Here is a 17382-nt window from a genome sequence, read left to right as displayed (position 1 = left end):
GCCCTGTTTAGGGAAGTTTTTAATGTTTGATGTTTTATCATGTTTTTAATATTCAATTGGGAGCTGCCTAGAGTGGCTGGGGCAACCCAGTCCCTCCCTCCCTCCCTCCCTCCCTCCCTCCCTCCCTCCCTCCCTCCCTCCCTCCCTCCCTCCCTCTCCTATAGCCATCTCTAGCACTTTCCTCCATGGGAAAGTTTTAACTTTGTACTGCACAAACCTCCCATCCTTCTGCTTAATTGGATGTCCACAAATCATTGTGTTTTAGAGGCCCTGAGGAAGGAGCTGAAGATTTATGACAACACTGGGAGGTTATGCAAATGAAATCTGAACACGCCCTCTGCAAAAAGAGTCAAGGGAATGTTCTTTTCCCCAGGGGAAAAAAGATTATCTCTGTTCTGGGGGAGGGGGGGAGTGGAGTGTCTGCAACCCAGAGGTGAAGAACCTGTGTTTCCATCAGTCCAGTCTTAATGGTCAGAGATGATGGGACTTGTTGTCCAGCAGCATGTGGAGGGCCTCCGGCTGGGGAAGACCAGTCAGTGTTGGGCATCAGTTTAGGAATGGATTGGGGGGGTGGCAGTGAGCACACTCAAAACAGATCCAGACAAGGCAGGGTTGCTGTGGTCAGGAGTCTTGCTGATGGGAGAGAAACTGTTTAATGCAGATTTCCCCACCTGTTGCCCTCCAGATGTTGGACTCCCAAATAACAACAACAACAACAATTTATATCCCGCCCATCTGGCTGGGTTTCCCCAGCCACTCTGGGTGGCTTCCAACAAAATATTAAAATACAGTGGTCTGTTAAACATTAAAAGCTTCCCTAAACAGGGCTGCCTTCAGATGTCTTCTGGTAGTTGTTCTTCTCTTTGACATCTGACGGGTCAGGTGCCACTACCAAGAAGGCCATCTCCCTGTAACTTGGCTTCTTGCAGTGAGGGAACTGCCAGAAGGCCCTCGGCGCTGGACCTCAGTGTCCGGGCAGAACAATGGGGGTGGAGACGCTCCTTCAGGTATATACCATCAGCAACATCCAGAGTGGCTAAGGAGGGGAACTGCAAATCAGCAGCATCTGCAGGGCAGCAGTTCCCCATCCCTGATGCAAACAAAGGAACACATGCAGAAAGGTGCTTGGTTCCTAGTCTGTATGCTTTCAACAATGTTGATCCAAGGCTTTATCTGCAAAACCTTTGATTGCCTGTGATAAATTTTTATTTGGCCATGCAATCTTTGGGCAATTGGTTGGCCATTTGCAAACAATTCAAAACAAAGTGAAGCTGAAGCAACACCCATGATGAAAGATGGTGGAGCTGATAACACAGCAGCACCCACAGAAATGTGCTGATGTCACATGGCAAGCTTATCTCGCTTGGATAAATATTGCAAAACAGCCAATGGGAGCAATGGTCAAACATCCTTTGGGGCTGTCAGGCTGAAGTCTCAGGCCCACTAACTTGGGAGTAAGTGTGACCTCAGAGGGACTTCACTTCTGCATAAACATGCCTTGGGGATAGGTGGGCAAAGAAAGCACCCTGGTGGCACATGGCTTCCCCCAAAGAATCCTGGGAAATGTAGTTTGTTGAGGGTGATGGCAATTGGAACACTGTAGTTGATAGCATCTTAAAAAGCAGAGACATCACCTTGCCAACAAAGGTCTCTATAGTTAAAGCTATGGTTTGCTCAGTAGTGATGTATGGAAGTGAGAGCTGGACCATAAAGAAGGCTGATCGCCGAAGAATTGATGCTTTTGAATTATGGTGCTGGAGGAGACTCTTGAGAGTCCCATGGACTGCAAGAAGATCAAACGCATCCATTCTGAAGGAAATCAGCCCTGAGTGCTCACTGGAAGGAAAGATCGTGAAGCTGAGGCTCCAATACTTTGGCCACCTCATGAGAAGAGAAGACCCTGATGTTGGGAAAGATGGAGGGCACAAGGAGAAGGGGACGACAGAGGACGAGATGGTTGGACAGTGTTTTTGAAGCTACCAGCATGAGTTTGACCAAACTGCGGGAGGCAGTGGAAGACAGGAGTGCCTGGCGTGCTCTAGTCCATGGGGTCACAAAGAGTCGGACACGACTAAACGACTACGACTAAACAACAACAGATCACCCCTCACAGTGTGGAAAGGGAAGAGTCACATCCAGTGACCCTGCCCACTGCCAGCATGTGGCCTTCAAGCAGAAAAAGATCCTTGGCATAGGCGCCGACTCCATGGGGCCTGAGGGGGCCCGAGCCCGCTCAAAAATTCGTTTGGGGGGGCTCTGCCCCCCCAATAATTTAAGAAAATTATTACCATAAATTTCGCTGTATAACACGCAGATTTTTTCTCCTAAAAAGTAAGGGGAAATGTCTGTGCGTGTTATTGAGCGAATGTGTGGTCCCTGGAGCTGACTCGCCGGAGCGCAGGGGCAAAAATCAGGCAAAAATAAGATCGGGCGGTCGGGCGGAGGGAAGGCAGAAGCTGCTGCTTTCCTGCATTCTGCCTCAGGGTCTTACTGCCCACCCACTTCTGTTGCTGCGCTTGCTCAAACTCAACAAAGAGCAGGGAATCCCCTGCCCTCCTGGCAAGCAGAGGGTTAAGGAAAGGATCGAGTCCTTCCTTCTAATTCTTTCCTAGTCACACTGCGTGCAGGCTCCAGCCCACCACCTCCTCCTCTCTGTGCTCTAGGGACTCGCAGGCAGCCGAAAAACATGCAGGTGGGAGAGAGAGAGAGAGGGCTGGCTTGGGGGGGGGACTTTTGCCTTTCTTTCCTCCCCCCACCCCGTTAAACTCCTCCCCTGCATTCTTAGCCAGCTGCTTCTCCTCACACCCCTCTTGTGCTTCTTGTCCCTTCTGTGTTTTTCCTTCCCTCCCCATTTAAAACGTGGTGACAAAGCACGGATCCACATGGATCCTCAGGATTTTTGCATTGGGTCACCCCAAATTCACCATCAGATCACATTACATGTCCATGGCTACAGTCTGTACCAAAAAAATCATGCACCCACTGTTGCCTGGGGCTGCAATGGTGCAAAAACGTGGTTACAAAGCATGGACCCACAGGATCTTTGCACTGGGTCACCCCAAATTCACCATCAGATCACATAGCACGTCCATGGCTACATCTTGCATCAAAAAAATCACGCACCCACTGTTGCCTAGGGTCACAGTGGTGCAAAAACGTGGTTACAAAGCACGGATCCACATGGATCCTCAGGATCTTTGCATTGGGTCACCCCAAATTCACCATCAGATCACATAGCATGTCCATGGCTACATCTTGCACCAAAAAAATCACGCACCCACTGTTGCCTAGGGTCACAGTGGTGCAAAAACGTGGTTACAAAGCATGGATCCACATGGATCCTCAGGATTTTTGCATTGGGCTTCTCCAAACTCACTGTCAGATATTAAAAATCTTTATAAAATAGAGAATTAAATACATACAGAATGTTAAATTTTCAGTTTTGAAATATTAGTACTAGTTTAGTACTGTATTTCTATATTACTATAGTACTGTATTAGTTATTTTCAAATACTTAAATATTTTTAGGGTGTAAGACCCAATTAAAGCCCGTTATTTACATACAGTATTACAGTATTTACATACAGTATTAGGCATACTGTATTAACTTTATTAACTGTATTAAAGCATTAACTTTGAGATATTATTTTTATTTAATGAACCCTCAGCCTTATTCAAAGTAAGCTTAAATTAGCTATTTCACTTATTAATCAAAGTGCTATTACTGTGTGACAGCAATATTTTATGTTTTATTCTTTTAATGATAGTTTAGGATTTATTTAAATATCATTTCAGTCTTTTCAGAGCTATATATTCACTGCTCTGTAATAGTCTATAAGCATAATTGTTACTGTAAATTAAATTAGCTTTTTACGAAAATACCGTTCGTGTTTATGTTTTGTTTCTTTTTTCAAAGCCAAAAAGTGTTTCAGGCTTGTCGAGTTTCCCGGAGTGTGGAGTTATAGAGAGTCGAGTTTTCGGGGTTCTAATGTTGATCATATGACTCTAAAATACTTTAAAAAAACTTTAAAACTCACTAATTTTCATCTAAAATTTAGAAAACTTCCCGGGGCAGGACCCCGGTATGGGCCCCCCCAATATTTTTTATAAGTCGGCGCCCCTGATCCTTGGTGTATGCTGCAATAACTTGGTTAGTTTTTTAAGCTGATATAAGACCCAAGTTCTGTTTTTAAGTACGGTGGGCAATCACAATGTCATATCTAGCTGCTTCTCCTTCCCACCAATTTCTTGAAAGGATCCAGAGTCCCTGGCTGGATCTTGCCTGTCCTTTCTCCACCCTAAGACAGGAGCAAACAAGGACACACTATTTTTAAAGCTACAAGCTTATTGCTACAGAGGTAATCTCATGATTAAAGGGATCTAAATGTTTGCCTGTGTAATTGTATTGATCAACTAGGATTTTACAGTGGGAACAGATTTACTTTCTTTAAACTATATCAGTGTTTTCCTTTTCTTTCTTTCATATGTCTGAACTCATTGAACACAGGTAGGGAGCTTGAAAAATCTGATGTGCTCAGAGCAAACTACATGTTCCATGTCTGCACACATGCTGTACATTTAAATCACAGGACTTCCTCCAAAGAATCCTGACAACTGTAGTTTACACCTCACAGAGCTACAATCCCCAGCACCCTTAGCAAACTACAGTTCCCAGGATTCTTTGGTGGAGGTTGTGTGCATGAAATATAGGGTGCCTACACAACCAATGTCTGGTGCACCCAAAGTCATTTTCTTTTTTGGTAATAGGAGGAAGCAGGGAATAGGCCTTGCCTGGCACTGTTACTGGCTGTGGAGGGGAATACTTACATGCTACAGCAGCATGAGGAAGGCACATCACAGCCCACCCTCTTTTTTGCAGGGAGGACAAGCTAGTCTCAGTAGGGGTGGGCCAAGGTGGTGCCCCCAGATGCTGTTGGGCTGCGACTCCCACCAGCCCCAGCCACCACGGCCCATTAGCCAGGGTGAGGGGAGTTGTAGTCCGTCATCCCATGAAGAGCATCCCACTGGCCATCCCTGCCCTACAACCTGTTTCAGGTGGGTCCTCCACAAGCAGCAGCTTCTTCTGCCGCGCCCTTTTGGCGAGTGCGGTTAGCATCACGCCTGAAGACACCCCGAAGTCGGCGCGCTCCCCGCGGCGCGATCTTGCTCGGCCTTAAGCAGGCTGGGCGGAGGCGAGTCTCTTTTCAAAAGGGGCTCTTGGCTGCCCCCCGGTGGTGGAGAGCCTTCCGGCGCCCGAGGCTGCAGAGAGGAGGGAGGGGTCTTTCGCCGGGGCGCTGGAGATCCGAGGCAGCAGCCGAGATGGTTTCTCCGGACCCGGGAAGCTCCGCATCGGATTTTCGCCCTTCGGAGAAACCCTTCCGTTGCACCCGAGGCAAACGTGGGGCAGTGGAGGAGGCAGCCTTCGGGGGCGATATTCGCGTGGGGTTTTAACCCCCTGCCTCCTGCCTCCCCGATGCGGGCGCGGGGATCCTCTTCCACTCGCTCCTCCAGTTGCGCGTCTGCTCTCGATGCCCGCGGGGCAGAGGACTCCTGAGTCTTGCCCTGGGATGCCTGCGCGTGCGGAGAGGAGGCCTCCTTTAAGATGGGCAACAAGCAGACGATATTTACAGATGAACAGCTGGATGCCTACCAGGTGAGCCGCACTTGCCTTGCTGCGGGGGCGCGGAGCTCGCTCTGGATGTAGTCTTCTCTTGCCAGAGACAGAAAATCCAGGGAGCAACCCTCTCTCCCCCCCCCATGCACAAAATACTGGATGCTTTGGAGTTGGTCTTGGGCAGGGGTCAGCAAACTTTTTCAGCGGGGGGGGGGGGCTTGTCCCTTGTCCCTCAGACCTTGGGGGGGGGCGGACTGCATGTTGCCATGATTATGACCCACATTTTTGGCAAAACCCCTTATTGGGACCAGCCCCAACGTTGCCCAAATGTGACTTTTTTGGAGGGGGGCGTGTTCCCTCATACACCCACGCTGCTTCCTTTGCATTTTATACATTGACGGTTCTTATTTCTCTCGTAAGGTGGGGTGGGTGGGGGGCTGAGGTAAGCGTGCCATTCCTGTCAGCCCTGGAGAGCGTGTGCGCATGCGTGGTGAAGGGAAAAGCCCTTGGCCGGCGCTGCTCAAGCAAAAACCTTCTTTTCCCCACGTGGCGGCGATTTCCCTTTCCTTGGCCCGCCCCGTGCAGCTCCCGAGCGGCCTCCCCAGCAGAGCGCAGAGCTGCATTGGAGTGCAGCCGCCCAGGCGCCTCTGACTGAGCCCCTGCCGCCGCAACTGCCCTTCCTGAAATCCAACCTGTGGCTCCTTTTCCCTCTCCCTCACCCTGGAAGAAAAGATTGCTGCGCGTGCGACGGGCCCAGAAGGGGCTGGACCCCCAAACCTGGCTGAGTCACAAAAACCATTGTGCATGCGCACACTATGCCGGCTCCCTGGATCCCGCACCGTCCGCGGGCCGGATCTAGAAAGCAATTGGGCACCCACCTGATATCACTCATACCTGGCCCCAGTTATTTCATTACAGTTCACCAGTACAATTTGCAGCTTGCCTCCCTGCACTTCCTCAGCCTGCAGTGCGTTCACTTGGTTTCAGGTGGGGGGGGGGGATTTCAGAGGAGAGCCTCCGAGAGTGCGTTCAGCATTTCAGCAGATTCAGTGGAAGGTGGTCTATCAGTTGAGTGCATGCAAATCTTGCTCCTCTTCCTCACATGACATCCTTATGAGACTTTACAGCAGAAATGCAGTGAACGGAAACATGAAGTGAATGTGGACCCACGGGCCTCTGCTTCCAGGAACGCCTGAGCAAGTTTGGCAAGTTAGCCGGTCCCTTGTGAATGTTCTCAGCAGGCCTTGTCTTCCTCTTTAAACATGAGGGCTAGAACCTTGCCCCTTTATTATTAATTTAAGCTGAGCAGGTAAATAATGCGTGTGTGACCATGATTGGGACAGGTGTGAAAGGGATTCAGCCTCCTTGGCTGCCAGTTTCTTACCCCCGGAGAATACAGTGGTACCCCTGATTATGAACGCTTCGAGTTACGAACTCTGCTAACCCGGAAGTAGCTGCTCCTGGTTGCAAACTTTGCCCCAGGATACAAACGGAAATCGCACGCCGGAGGTGCACATACAGCGGGAGGCCCCATTAGCGAAAGCGTGCCTCAGGATAAGAACGGTTTCAGCTTAAGAACGGACCTCCAGAACGAATGACATTTGTTACCAGAGGTACCACTGTATAACTAGTTTCTGATTTCTGGTTGTAGTTGTTGCCACGTGGTTTTAAACAGGGAGCAGAGACCTTCACTATACAGTATCTTGAGTGCATTACATTTGAGCAGAGCTGGTTGTCTTCACTGACCCAATAAGATGGAGGGAGATTAAACAAAGACTGCTCATTCTTTTGGATACATGACACTTGACCTGCAAGGGCATCAGGGGCCATCAGCTGACCATGAGTTAACTCTGTTATAAAGGGTCAGGATGGGTGGAGCTTCAGGTTTATGCGAGGGCCTTATTTGGAGACAAAATGTGTTAAGGACCAAAGAGGGCCTCTGGGTGGATTTGTGGATAAAAGAGAGAGACACAGAAACATCAGCATATATGGATAATAAATAATGTATAACAAATGCATTTTCAAATAAAAGTAACCCCAAAATCCCCAGGCTGGTAACCAAAGCAGGACTATAGATACAGATTTTCTAGAAGTACCTAGACTATACTGCCAGCAAAGTCCATCCATTCAAATAAATAAGGAGTGCATAAGCCACTTTGTACATCCACATTGTGAAATAGTAATAATAATAATAATAATCCTGCTCTTCCTCATAAGGAGTTCAGGGCTGCAAACAACTACCCAAACTTTAAAAACAACTGGATATATCCACAGCTAAATAATATAAATGATCCAAGGAACATTATCTTTCAGCCACCCAGTATCTGGATGGACAGGAATGTTCTTAAATTAAACCATAATATGGGTATCCACAGGGACATTTTCAACCAACTGTTTGTGCAAACATCGTGTTTCGATATGGAATAGGATTCCCCCTTCCCAGGATTTAATATAGCTAATATATTAAATTATATCATATCAATAGAGCCAAAGTAGTGTAGTGGTTAGAGTCTCAGACTATGATCTGGGAGAGACAAGGGTTTGAATTCCCACTTGGCCTTGAAGCTCACTGGGTGCAGTGGCAGAGGAAGACTCTCAGCCACCTGGGGCATCCCTGTGGGCGCCACATGCCCCATCCCGTCCCTAAAGGGACGGCCCGTGGGGCCTCAACCGCCCTACAGCAGCTGGCGGACAGCGCGGAGCCTGTGGGCGCCAAGATGCGTGGCTTGTGTGCGCTGCAGGCCCTGCAGGGAGTGCCACCGGCCATTTTGTCACCCCCCCTCAGGGTGGCACCCAGGACACACCACAGCCCCTGCATCCCCCTTCCTATGCCCCTGACTGGGTGACCTTGGGGGCCAGCCACTCACCTTAAACCTAACCTACCTCACAGGGTTTTGGGGAGGAAAAATGGGGAGGAAGAGAACTCTGTATGCCACCTTGAGCTCCTTGGAGGGAAGATGGGATATAAATGCAATCCATCCATCAATCAATCAATCAATCAATCAATCAAACAATCAATCAAGCTTCTGGACAGATTGCAAAACCATGTGTTTTGAATTAACTCCATCCACTTCTTCTCTGACAGAGGAAGAAAGTCTAATGTGTTCATTAAGTCATTCTCAACGCTGGTGCAATTTTCTAGCCCAGGGAAGCTGCCGGATCGGATGTGGATGATTCATCTCCATCTTTCTCCAGGCAGGCCAAAACATTTTAATTGAATTGGAATTCAATTGCCAGAGCTCCAGCTGCTACAAAAATAAAAAATAAATAAATTGGAAGGTAAAGTTGGCTTTGTGTTTGCCTGGTGGAATTGGCCAAACATTTATTTAAAAGAGCAGGATATTTTCTAGATAATGGCTTGGATCCAATTCTAGTCTTACTTAGAGTAGACCCACTGAAGTTAACAAGCATGGCTCATGTATGCCATTAATTTCAATAGGTGTACTCTGTATAGGACTGAGTTGGCTACAACTTGACATCTTAAACCTGATATTTAATATTTATTGAGCTGGCTTGTAAAACACAATGACCTAGATAGAATAAATAACGTAAAATAATTTCAGGCTACAACTTGAAAGCTGCAGAGAATTGCAGTCAAACTGTTTTATTGTGTGTTGCTTTAACTGGACAGATGTGCAAACCACCCTGGGACTTTTCTTGATGAACAGGGTGGTTAAAACATCATGTAGATTAAAGCAAGGAAGCAAAGAAGCAGGCAGGTGGTTTGGGCTGCCCATGAAAGAGTCTGGAGGCACAGCGGGAGCAATCACTGCTAAATATCCCTTGTTCCCTCCTTGTTTATTTGCCCCTCTCTCCCTCTGTTAAGTTGTGGGTTGACATAGCAGACGACACAGCGATTTCTCAAAAGCAGCTCTTTATTTTGTAAGCTAGAACAGAACTAAGCTGAGGAGCTCAGTCAGCCTGCTTATATAGAGCTCCAGAACAATGTAACTGTTGCCATTTTCTAAAACTATCCAATCACTGAACGTCACTTTTCGATCCTTCATTTGCATACAAAACTATCCAATCACTGAACGTCACTTTTCAATCCTTCATTTGCATAACTATATACAGTATCCCCCTGCTGGCCCAGGGTGAGAACTTCAGTACATAACACCCTCCTATTTCTGTCCTGCAAGGATGGAGAATTTGTGACTTCCAGAAGTTGTTGGACACCATACAGTATCCCATCATTCCCAGCCAGCTTGGCCACTGCTCTACTGCCTCCCCTGTGCCAATTTTTATATTGCAAATTCCTCGGGGCAGGGACCTTTTCATTGTTACATAGTAAAAGCTATGGTTTTCCCAGTAGTGATGTATGGAAGTGAAAGCTGGACCATAAAGAAGGCTGATCGCCGAAAAATTGATGCTTTTGAATTATGGTGCTGGAGAATTATGAATTATGGTGCTCTTGAGAGTCCCATGGACGGCAAGAAGATCAAACCAATCAATTCTTAAGGAAATCAGCCCTGAGTGCTCACTGGAAGGACAGATCGTGAAGCTGAGGCTCCAATACTTTGGCCACCTCATGAGAAGAGAAGACTCCCTGGAAAAGACCCTGATGTTGGGAAAGATGGAGGGCACAAGGAGAAGGGGACGACAGAGGACGAGATGGTGGGACAGTGTTCTAGAAGCTACCAGCATGAGTTTGACCAAACTGGGAGACAAAAGTGCCTGACGTGCTCTGGTCCATGGCGTCACAAAGAGTCGGACACGACTAAGCGATTAAACAACAAAAACAACAACAACAACCGTGCACATCAATGGTGCCTTGTATGCCTCTGAAATTGGGGGTGGCTAATGAAGATAGGGCCTTATTTGTGGTGGCACTGCAGTTGTGAAGCTCCCTCCTTTCACTACCTGTGCCAAGTGTCTGGTGACTTTTAGGAAGCAGGTGAAGGCTGCTTTATTGTCTGGCACGTCCAATGGTTCTAAACACATTTCTAGTGGCTTTTAGCCATCTAACAAGTGAGGTCTGCAGCAAAATGTTATAGTGTGGAGTGCTCCAGTTTAGGGGGCCAGTCAGCCATACTGGATACTCTGTGATGCTTTATTCCATCCCCACTGTCCTTGGTTTTCCATGCCTGCTTAACAGTGCCCAGTTCTCACTAGGCTATTTTTGTTTCATGCCCTAGCTAAGGGGTCTTAGCCCACCCCCCATTTTTTTATTGTACTTCTACATAACTTGGTGTTTCACTGCAAGTCTTTTAAAGCCCCCTTTTTGAGTGTGGCTGGTGACTTTATTCCTAGGAAAGGACTGGCACTCAGAAAATAAGTTCTCTATTTGTATACAGGATGATTTTACATAAAAACCTAAGTTGTTTGTGGTAAACTGTCTGGACAAATTCACAGAAAACAGATTTCGGTTTAAAGCTGCTAGTCCATGGCAGCTTACATATTTATTTAGAGATTTGACGATTCACCACTTTTCAAGGCAAAATGTCTCTGCAAAACAGAGGGGGCCAGATGTGAGTGCAGGGGTCAGATCAGAAGCTCAGGCCCTTTGGGAGCCCCCCCCCCCAGCAGCCCTTCATTTGCCTCCTGGACAGGCTGGGATGTATCCTTGAAGTGTGATTCTGCCGCTTGCCTGCCTGTGGAGAGGAAAGAGCTGGGGGTAGTTGCAGGCTCAGAAATCTCTGACTCCTCTTGCCCCTGACCACGCCTACTTGGAAGAGACCCCCTGGCCCCTGGAGGGTGGCCTGTGGCGGGAACATGGCCCTCTGGGACTGAAGGTCATTTGGAAGAATCAGTCGAGGCTGCTCTGTATGGGCCAATGGGGCACTGCCCCACCAAGCTCCCTCTTCATTCCTCCAGACCACCTCCAGGCTGTCTATAAAGGTAAAGGTAAAGGTACCCCTGCCCGTACGGGCCAGTCTTGCCAGACTCTAGGGTTGTGCGCTCATTTCACTCTAGAGGCCGGGAGCCAGCGCTGTCCGCAGACACTTCCGGGTCACGTGGCCAGCGTGACAAAGCTGCTCTGGCAAACTGGCACCAGAGCAGCACATGGAACGCCGTTTACCTTCCCGCTATAAAGCGGTACCTATTTATCTACTTGCACTTAAGGGTGCTTTCGAACTGCTAGGTGGGCAGGAGCTGGGACCAAACGACGGGAGCTCACCCCGCCGCGGGGATTCGAACCGCCGACCATGCGATCGGCATATCCTAGGCGCTGAGGTTTTACCCACAGCGCCACCCAGGCTGTCTACTCCCTCCTTATTCTGTCTTGCCATCCTAGCAGCAGAGACAAGGGTAGAATTTCCCTTTCTGTCTGTCTCCCTGCCTTCTGCCATATCCGCCCTAAGAAGCAGCTCTGGGAAGAAGAAGCATTTCCAGGGTTCTTGTGTTTTCCTATCTTTGCACAGTACTGGGGAAAGGCATCATCATCATCATCATCATCATCATCATCATCATCATCATTATTATACTGCCCTATACCTGGAGGTCTAAGGGTGGTTCACAGAAAAGTCAAGGCAGTTCCTGTTTTGCTTCTGAGCACTCAGAGGCTTTCAGCAGACCACTGTCAGAATGTTGGGCTAGCCATCATGGTTTGATGGATAGTTAGATAGATTTTCTTTATTGAAAAATAAGTATAAAATTACAACTGTGCAAGGTAAAATAAGACATGAATAGTAATATAATAAAATAGCACCCATGTAAAAAACAAACAAAAAACATAAGCATTACAATATTGTTATTGTGCTTATCCTAAACCTAACCTAATGCAGTGTTTATAAAAGTGATTTACAAATATTGTAAAATTTGTCCACAGCAAGTCTATGTTTGTACGCAACTTGTTCATGTGTTGCAAGTTTATACATATCTTTTTTCCATTCGTTGAAGAGAACCTCATTTTTATTCTTCCAGTTCATCAATACCTGTATTTTTGCCATAGTAAGGGCACGGAGAGTCCATTCATATTGTCCCTTTGTATTGGATATATAATTCAAAAGTATATTTTGCTCTGCAAATTTAAGAGTTTTCTATACAGTCAGTCGTTTCTATTCTCTGCCAAAAATTTACCAATGTAGGACATTGGAAGAACGTATGTTTTAAATTCACCGCTTGACTGTAACCTTCCCAAAAAAAACCCTCAAAGTGGTTTCCCTAAAATATATAGCAATAAAATTATCAATAAAAAAGAATTAATAATAATTTATGACTTTTGGGGGGAAAGTAGGCTAAGAATTTTCTAAGTTGCTAAACATGTGGGTAGGCTAGTCTATACAATGTTTTTTTCAGCAGACACCCAAAAGAGTCCGGGGAAGGCACCTCCTGATGTCAGTGGGCAGGGAGTTCCAAAGTGTAGGCGCTCCCACAATCAGGGATCTCTTTCCTACCAATGTGGAACAGATGATGATGTGGCGTCTGCAACAGGGCCAGTTCCGCAGATGGGAGCATTGAATTGGCCTATATGGGGCATCACGATACTCCTCCCCAGCAGTAGTGCAGTATTATTATTATCCCTGATTGAGCTCAGTGCGCTTGTCTTCTTCCTTGCTGACTTGGACATTTGGATGACATTCCACTCCCTTTCTTGTTAAGTACTGGCCTTGGCTGCTTCTCCAGGCCGATATAATTACACAGCAGGTTGCTTTTGCGAGAGTTAACCCACTTCTCTTTGTTACCTTGCGCCAGCCTTTTGAAATGGAGCTCCCTGAAGTGATAGCTCTGAACAAGTGAGGTGTTTTGCACATTCCGGGATGAAGGCAGACGTGGCTCTGGCAGCTCTTATTTCCCTTTGTGCCGATTCAGACCAGGTGACATCACCAACCAGGTGCCTGCTCCCCGCTCCCCCTGTGCCCAGGAAAGAGCCTCACTTTCGGATCACTTGGGGGGGGGGCTTAATAATTGGTTCTTCAGTAGGCACAGAGAAGGTCTTGAAACCCAAACCAGTTTGGCCCAGCCCAGGTCTGCTGGTTCAGCTTCTTTCCTTTCTTATGGTTAGTTAGGGATGGCAAATTAGAACATGTTTAGCTAGTCAGAATTAAACTAGTTTATTGGGGCATCCTGATTGTGTGTTTGGGGGTCTGTAAGAGCACCTCTTGCACCCTTGGCACTGGAGAGGAACACAGGCGCCTGCCTCATACTGAGTCAGATCACAGAGCTCAGTAGTGACCACACTGACTGGCAGCAGTGGCTCTCCAGGATTTCAGATGGTGGACCTTTCTTCTATCAATAAAATAAAATAAAATAATTCACTCTCATGAGTGAAGTGCAGGGGCTCTTTTTTGGTCTTGCTTACCTAACTTTTAAGCTGACTGGGGGTGGTGATTATGTTTTTTTAAACCTTTTTTATTTAGTTCATAAAATTTATATACAACTTGATTGGAAAAACCCCCTCAAAGCAGTATTTGTGATTGTTCTTGCTTTCATTCTGTAAAGCATCTCTTTTTTTAAAAAATGAATATTTATTAGCTTTTTCCACAATAGAACAAAATAAAAATAAACAAAAAATAACAAACATACAAAAATACAAAACTTAAAAACAGTTAAAAAACACACACACATAAAATTTCAATTACTTAATTTTTTTTTACTTGTTTCTCAGACCTCCTCACACCTCCCCTTCTTGTATTCCAATTCAAATTACTAGCTCAGCAAATCCTTATTACTTATTTCTCAACATTAACTTAGTAATTTATCTTAACATATTATTATTTTACTTTTTCTCCTTCATCCCTTTCCTCAATTTATTTTTGCTAACCTTATTTTCATTTAGTTTAATTCATTTTAAAGTCCAAGTCTACCTTATCCAAACTTAGACATCAATACTTATCCATCAATTCTTATTCTTAAAACATTTTTTCTAAGGTCGACCAAGATTCCCTTCCACGAATTTCCCAGTTTTCATACTAATAACAAACAAAATAAAAACAAATTAAATTGTAATTATGAACCCTTTGGATTCCCAAACTCCACCCCCCCTTTCCCGGTTTCAGCCCCCAACAAGTGTCCATCAGTCTTGATCTACTATCAGCCTGGAGATCTCACGTCCGAGGCTCTTAATTCTCTCTCAGTTCCTCTCTGCCGGTCTTTTTGATAGTCCTTAATATTGAACACCAAATCTCGGAGAAGCTCCGGCCCAGCAGGATCCATGTCTCTTCCAGCCAGACCTCCATACTTAGAAGTAGGGCCTATGGGGTGTTCCAAATCTTGTTTCTTACTCTTTTCCAGTTCAAAAATCCGCAAAGCTCTAACTTCCACCTTAATCAAATTTGTAATCCTTAGGTCTTCAGATCTCCTCATAAGAAGATCTCTCCATTTCTCAATCTCCAATTCAGGCCAGACTTTCCACATCAAGTCTTTATTTTCCTTTGTTGTCATCATATCAGGCCTCAAACCCTCTTTTGACATCTGCGAAATTACAGCTCCTCCTTCCTTTTCTTCAGAAGCAACATATGTCTCCTTCTCCAAATTCTCAAAGCTCACGAGTTTCTCTGTTTGTCCAGTTACACAGGCTTCCTGATTCAAATCCTTATCAAATTCAATGAAATTATTTACTGTTAAGTCCAGAGTTGTAACATTTGTAGCCAAAACATCAATTTGGCCTTGTAGCTTTCCCAAGAGAACAAATACTCTGCCCAACTCAGCCTGGATTTTCCGTCCTCCAGCCATTCCTGTAATGTCCCAAAACCCCCTCTAGTGGGATTTTGGTTCCTTAAATGTTTCTTTCAGTTCAAATCCAAAAGTCAAGTTAGTTTGTATCAGCTCTTCCTTATTTTCAACAAATTGTAACAAAAATAACCAGCAGAAGCCACAGAAACAAAGTTCTCTTTTTCCGTCTTGACAGCTAATTTGACAGCTGTCAAACTCTTCAATGCCTCATCAGCAGGCTCTTCTGTGTGATTTTGAAGCAGGCTTTGTCTGTTTACAAGCAGCTGTTTACAAGCACCCTTCTTGAGGCCTTTGCATGCCCCTGAGCTTCTGCCACAATTGGTCAGTGCTTTGGCTAGAAGTTCAAAGGGACTGGCAGGCTTCCCGGGGCAAGAGCACATACCTCTCATCAATCTTCTTGACATGCAGAGAAGATAAGCTGCATTCCGCTCTGGGCCCATAACCAAAAATGTTGGAACCTGCGATTGGCTGAGCTCCTCCGGAATCGCCTTCGATGTGATTAACGACCTGAGCCTTTGATAAGGCTCCAGGCACATTCCCCATTACTCACAGAATCAAAGCAGCATGCGGAAGTGAAGAGATTTATGGCTACATTGCAAAGAGTTTTATTTTCCTAGCTATGCAGACAGAAAACACATCCTCTCTCTGTGAAAGCAGAGAGCAACTGGGAAAAAAAAGGAACAGGAAACCAGTAATGTCACATCCGTCTCCCGTCTCCCGTGAGACTTCCAACAGCCTGGAATGTCTCTGGAATGTAAACAGAGTCTTGTGACTCAAAGCACTGCACAGTGGCAAACAGAAACTAACAGCCAGATCCAGCAGATGCTCTGCTCATGTTCTTAGAGTCTTGTCTTTTTGGCAACTACTGAATAAGTTCTTCTTCTAAATAGAGAGCTTTATCCCTGCTGATTTTATTTAATTATTATTTCTTATTCATTTTATTTCTATACCACTTTATATTTTTAACATTAATACCTCAAAGTAGTTTGCAATCAACATTAAAACATCAAATTTTTAGAATTAGACATTACAGAAGAAGATCAAACATGAAATATAAACTCAAAGCAACATAATTAACAAAAAAGTAAAATATTGTAGAATCATAGAATCATAGAATTATAGAGATTGAAGAGACCCCCAAGGGTCCTCTCAGCCAGAAAGCATCCCTGGCAGATGGCCACCCAACCTTCGCTTAAAAACCTCCAAGGAAGGAGAGTCCACAACCTCCCGAAGGAGACCATTCCATTGCTGAACAGCAATTACTGTCAGAAAGTTCTTCCTGATGTTTAGTCAAAATCTCCTGTTGTTTGACTCCGAGCTGGAAAAAGCTTGCTCCATTATCTTTTTTATCTTAAAGATTTCAAAACAAGCCTTTTTTTGCAGCAAACTTTTTTTATTATCTTAAAGTTTTCAAAATAAGACATTACTAAAGGAGGTCAAATGTAGAATTCACATTTAAAACAGCATAGTTAGCAAGAGAATAAAGCATTTTCTTAAACACAGAACATAATTGTGCTGTTGTTGTTTTAAGTTGTTTCTCTATATGTAATTGTTTTCTAATTGTTCTTACAGATTCCATTGTTTTAAATGTTTTCTATATGCCAGTTGTTTTTGGATGCCACACAGGAAGCGATTCATAAATGAAATTATCACCACCACCCTCTCAAATCAATCAATACTTTTCTTACCACCTTCCCAATGAAAACACCATGTTTCCTTTCTCTTTTTGTCTCATTTGCAGGATTGCACTTTCTTCACACGAAAGGAAATCCTTCGGTAAGCAGATCACACTTCCTTCTGCTCTGCTAATTTGTGCTGGGCCTGGTGGTGGTGCTCACATCATTCCCAGTGGAAGGAATTCAGGAAGTTCAGATTCCTTTTTAGAAGAAAGGGTTTGTGTACTGAGATGTAAGGCTTGGTGATATAGAAACCACCCAAGTGAAGCAAGATAAAAGAAAGGACTTCTTCATGCAGTCCAGTTAAACTATGGAACTCCCTGCCACAGGAGGCAGCGATGGCCACCAACCTGGATGGCTTTAAAGAGGATTGCACCAATTCATGATGGAGGAGAGGGCTATGGATGTCTGCTAGCCAGGATGGCCATGCTCTGCCTCTGCAGCGATGCCTTTGAATACCAATTGCGAGAAACTGCA

General features: G+C 45.5%; 1 protein-coding gene across 4 annotated transcripts in view; it reads left to right on the top strand.

Moving 5' to 3' along the window:
- Nucleotides 1-5470: 5470 nt before the first annotated feature.
- Nucleotides 5471-17382, top strand: part of CIB2 (calcium and integrin binding family member 2) — a 39509-nt gene continuing 27597 nt past the window's right edge. For 2 of the 4 annotated variants that reach the window (XM_081887833.1, XM_081887832.1), the window contains exons 1-2: nucleotides 5471-5653; nucleotides 16971-17005. In XM_081887833.1, the coding sequence (XP_081743959.1) occupies nucleotides 5603-5653; nucleotides 16971-17005 (86 nt within the window). In that variant the 5' untranslated portion in view covers nucleotides 5471-5602. The remainder of the gene's footprint in view (nucleotides 5654-16970; nucleotides 17006-17382) is intronic. The other 2 variants (XM_081887830.1, XM_081887831.1) reach the window with 2 other exon arrangements.

Source organism: Podarcis melisellensis (genome assembly GCF_964234715.1).
Source record: "Podarcis melisellensis genome assembly, chromosome: 14".
Lineage (NCBI taxonomy): Eukaryota > Metazoa > Chordata > Lepidosauria > Squamata > Lacertidae > Podarcis > Podarcis melisellensis.
The sequence above is the reverse complement of the archived record's forward strand: the minus strand, read 5'-3'. Positions and strand labels throughout refer to the sequence as shown.